Genomic DNA, 2,500 nt, shown 5'->3' on the forward strand with positions numbered 1-2,500 from the left:
ATGACTAAGTGAGAAAATTAGGTTATGGGCACTTTAAACACTTGAGAAGCAGAGCCAAGGGGACACTTTGTGACGCTAAACTGTCCGTATTTCCAGAAATTAGGGTGAAGTTGAGGAGAGAAGGAAGGGAGGACACTTTTAAACACTTATTGAAATCTGTGGACGCATCTGGGTGGGGTTGAACTTAAAATCTCCTACACGGTGGTCCGCTGTTTTATCTACTGAAGTGACGAGTTGGCGACCGGGCAGCTAACATATTTTGGAGACTGCCTGTGTTAAACCACTTTAAGTGATTTTGGCGGTTCTTTCTTTATATTCAGTTACTTTCCGATTGGCATAGCAGCTACAACAAAATGATGCGAAATCTTGCAGTGAGTAATTCAACAAATTCCACTTTTCCTACTGCGGTCACCGATAGCAGCCTCTCAGCTCCGCCTGGCATTACCACTTACACGCAAGTCACTTACGCTGTCATTGCTACAGTCGCATTCCTCGGAAACATGCTGGTCATTTCTATTTTCTGGCACGACAGAAACCTGTTGAAAAAATCCTACAACATTTTGATCCTGTCTCTGGCCATAAGTGATGTAATGACCGCCATTTCTTTGGCCACAAATCCAGCTTTCCTTCTTGGCGATGCCTTCCCGTATCCGGAAAATCACATTCTGGGAAAAATTTTCTGTCTCGTGATTTGGAGTCGCGCGTTCCTTTTTCAGTTGGTGATTTTTTCGGCTTACATTTGCTTAGCCTTGGCAACAGAGCGATGGTATGCAGTGATTAAACCAATGAAATATCAATCCACCTTCAACAAAAAGCGCACCCTGCTTTACATCGCCTCGTCCTGGGTGTGGTCACTCGCTCTCGTGTTGAGTTCCTTTTTTCAGGTCGGCTACGTGGAATCAAATCCTCGAAATCGACGCTGCAGGTGGTTGTTCAACTGGGCTTCAAAGTCGACCCAAGAGATTGTGGCCGTGATCCAAGTTCTGTTAAAAATGGCGTTTCCAAGTTTGGCGATGCTCGTGTTGTACGCGCACATGCTCTACAAGACCAGACGATCTACAGTCCGCTCAGTAGAGAGCAGAGCCAAAATGCGAGGGAAAATGACGCGCATGATCGCTGCCGCGTGCCTGATGTTGATAGTTTGTTTGGCCCCAAATCAGATCAATTTCGCACTGGCAATTACAGGGCATTCCAGGCTGGATACCAAGTTGCATCATGGCCTGTCGCTGCTGGTGTTTATCAGCAGTTGTGTAAATCCACTCATTTACGGTCTGAGCAACAAAAACTACCGCCACGGATTTCGAAGATTGCTGTTTTCCGTTTGCAACAATGCGGTAGGAAACACGGACCAAATTTTAAGCCGTAGTAACGTTCCTGCAGAGAGTAATACCGTGGAAGAGGTGGACCTCCCTGAGATCGGGGAACCAAAAAATGATCGAGTAGAGCTCCGAAGAATCATAGTTGGGAGAGCGCCGACATCGAACAATTAGTGAATTGTTATTCTCGTCTCAACGGAGTAACAGGGAGTTCAAAAAATGACGACTGCTACGACAACCATAACTCACATATTTAGGACCAGGAGCCCATGACTAGGAACGAACAACAGCCCTATATTCCTGTCACGGCGTTTTCACAGACCGGTTTATTTTTAGATTGAATTTCCCACGAATGAGACTGCCGCTGGAGCCCGACGACCAATCACACGAAACTTACTTGACGTCATAGCGCCACTGAACCGGGACTACCTTTGTTTTGTTGGGGGCAAAAGGTAGTCTCAGAATAGATTGGTCTGTGAAAATGCCGTGACATAGGCTTAGTGTAGGAGTTGTTCTCTCATAGTAATGGGCTCCTGTTAGCACATATTTTTGTGGTACTTAGCATAACGACGTTGAGGTTTTTGACTTTTACGTGAGAATGCAAATGTGACCCTTTCATTTTCACTTCTTACCCTGGAACCGCTCGCACCAATTAAATATACAGACTTAGCCAAGCCTAATAGCAGAGCTCCCGAGTTATTTATTCTTATGATAAGTTTACTTAGCTTGAGCCTGCTATCTAATCGAAACCCAGTACCTGGTCAGCGTTCAAATGAAAAAAACAGCTGACCTCGATAAGCTCTAAACTTGAGCCCGCGGTATGGTCATGTGATACTGGTCAGCGGATACCTTGTTTTGACAGGTGTCAATTGACCATCACATGGATGTCCAATATCAAAACTAGCTGGAGACAAGTATACCAGTATTGATTCTTTAATGAGCATGCTCCTGTCCGCTATTATTCGCTCACATTGTACGACGAACGAGATGGAATAATCGCGAAAAAACTTACGATGGTGTAAAGTTATATTTTGGGCTGACGTTTTCGTCGAAGATCTTACTAAAGTCCCTAATGTCTCATTTGACAGAAACTCAATAAAAGGTTCAGATAACTGGGAATCTCGTAGAAATAACTGAAATTTTTGTGATAGAGAATGCGGGGCTATTAATAATATAATCTAAGC

The 2,500-nt window shown here is 44.4% G+C and overlaps 1 protein-coding gene across 1 annotated transcript; it reads left to right on the forward strand.

Annotated features, from left to right (window-relative positions):
* Positions 1–353: 353 nt before the first annotated feature.
* LOC138054329 (melatonin receptor type 1B-like) lies at positions 354–1,490 on the forward strand. The gene has a single exon (XM_068900792.1). It carries the CDS (start codon positions 354–356, stop codon positions 1,488–1,490), a length of 1,137 nt encoding a protein of 378 aa, XP_068756893.1.
* Positions 1,491–2,500: the final 1,010 nt, after the last annotated feature.

Source organism: Montipora capricornis, chromosome 6, assembly GCF_036669925.1.
Source record: "Montipora capricornis isolate CH-2021 chromosome 6, ASM3666992v2, whole genome shotgun sequence".
Classification (NCBI taxonomy): domain Eukaryota; kingdom Metazoa; phylum Cnidaria; class Anthozoa; order Scleractinia; family Acroporidae; genus Montipora; species Montipora capricornis.

Coding starts and splice junctions, on each gene's coding strand:
- LOC138054329 (XM_068900792.1), top strand. CDS start 354: ATGATGCGAAATCTTGCAGTGAGTAATTCAACAAATTCCACTTTTCCT.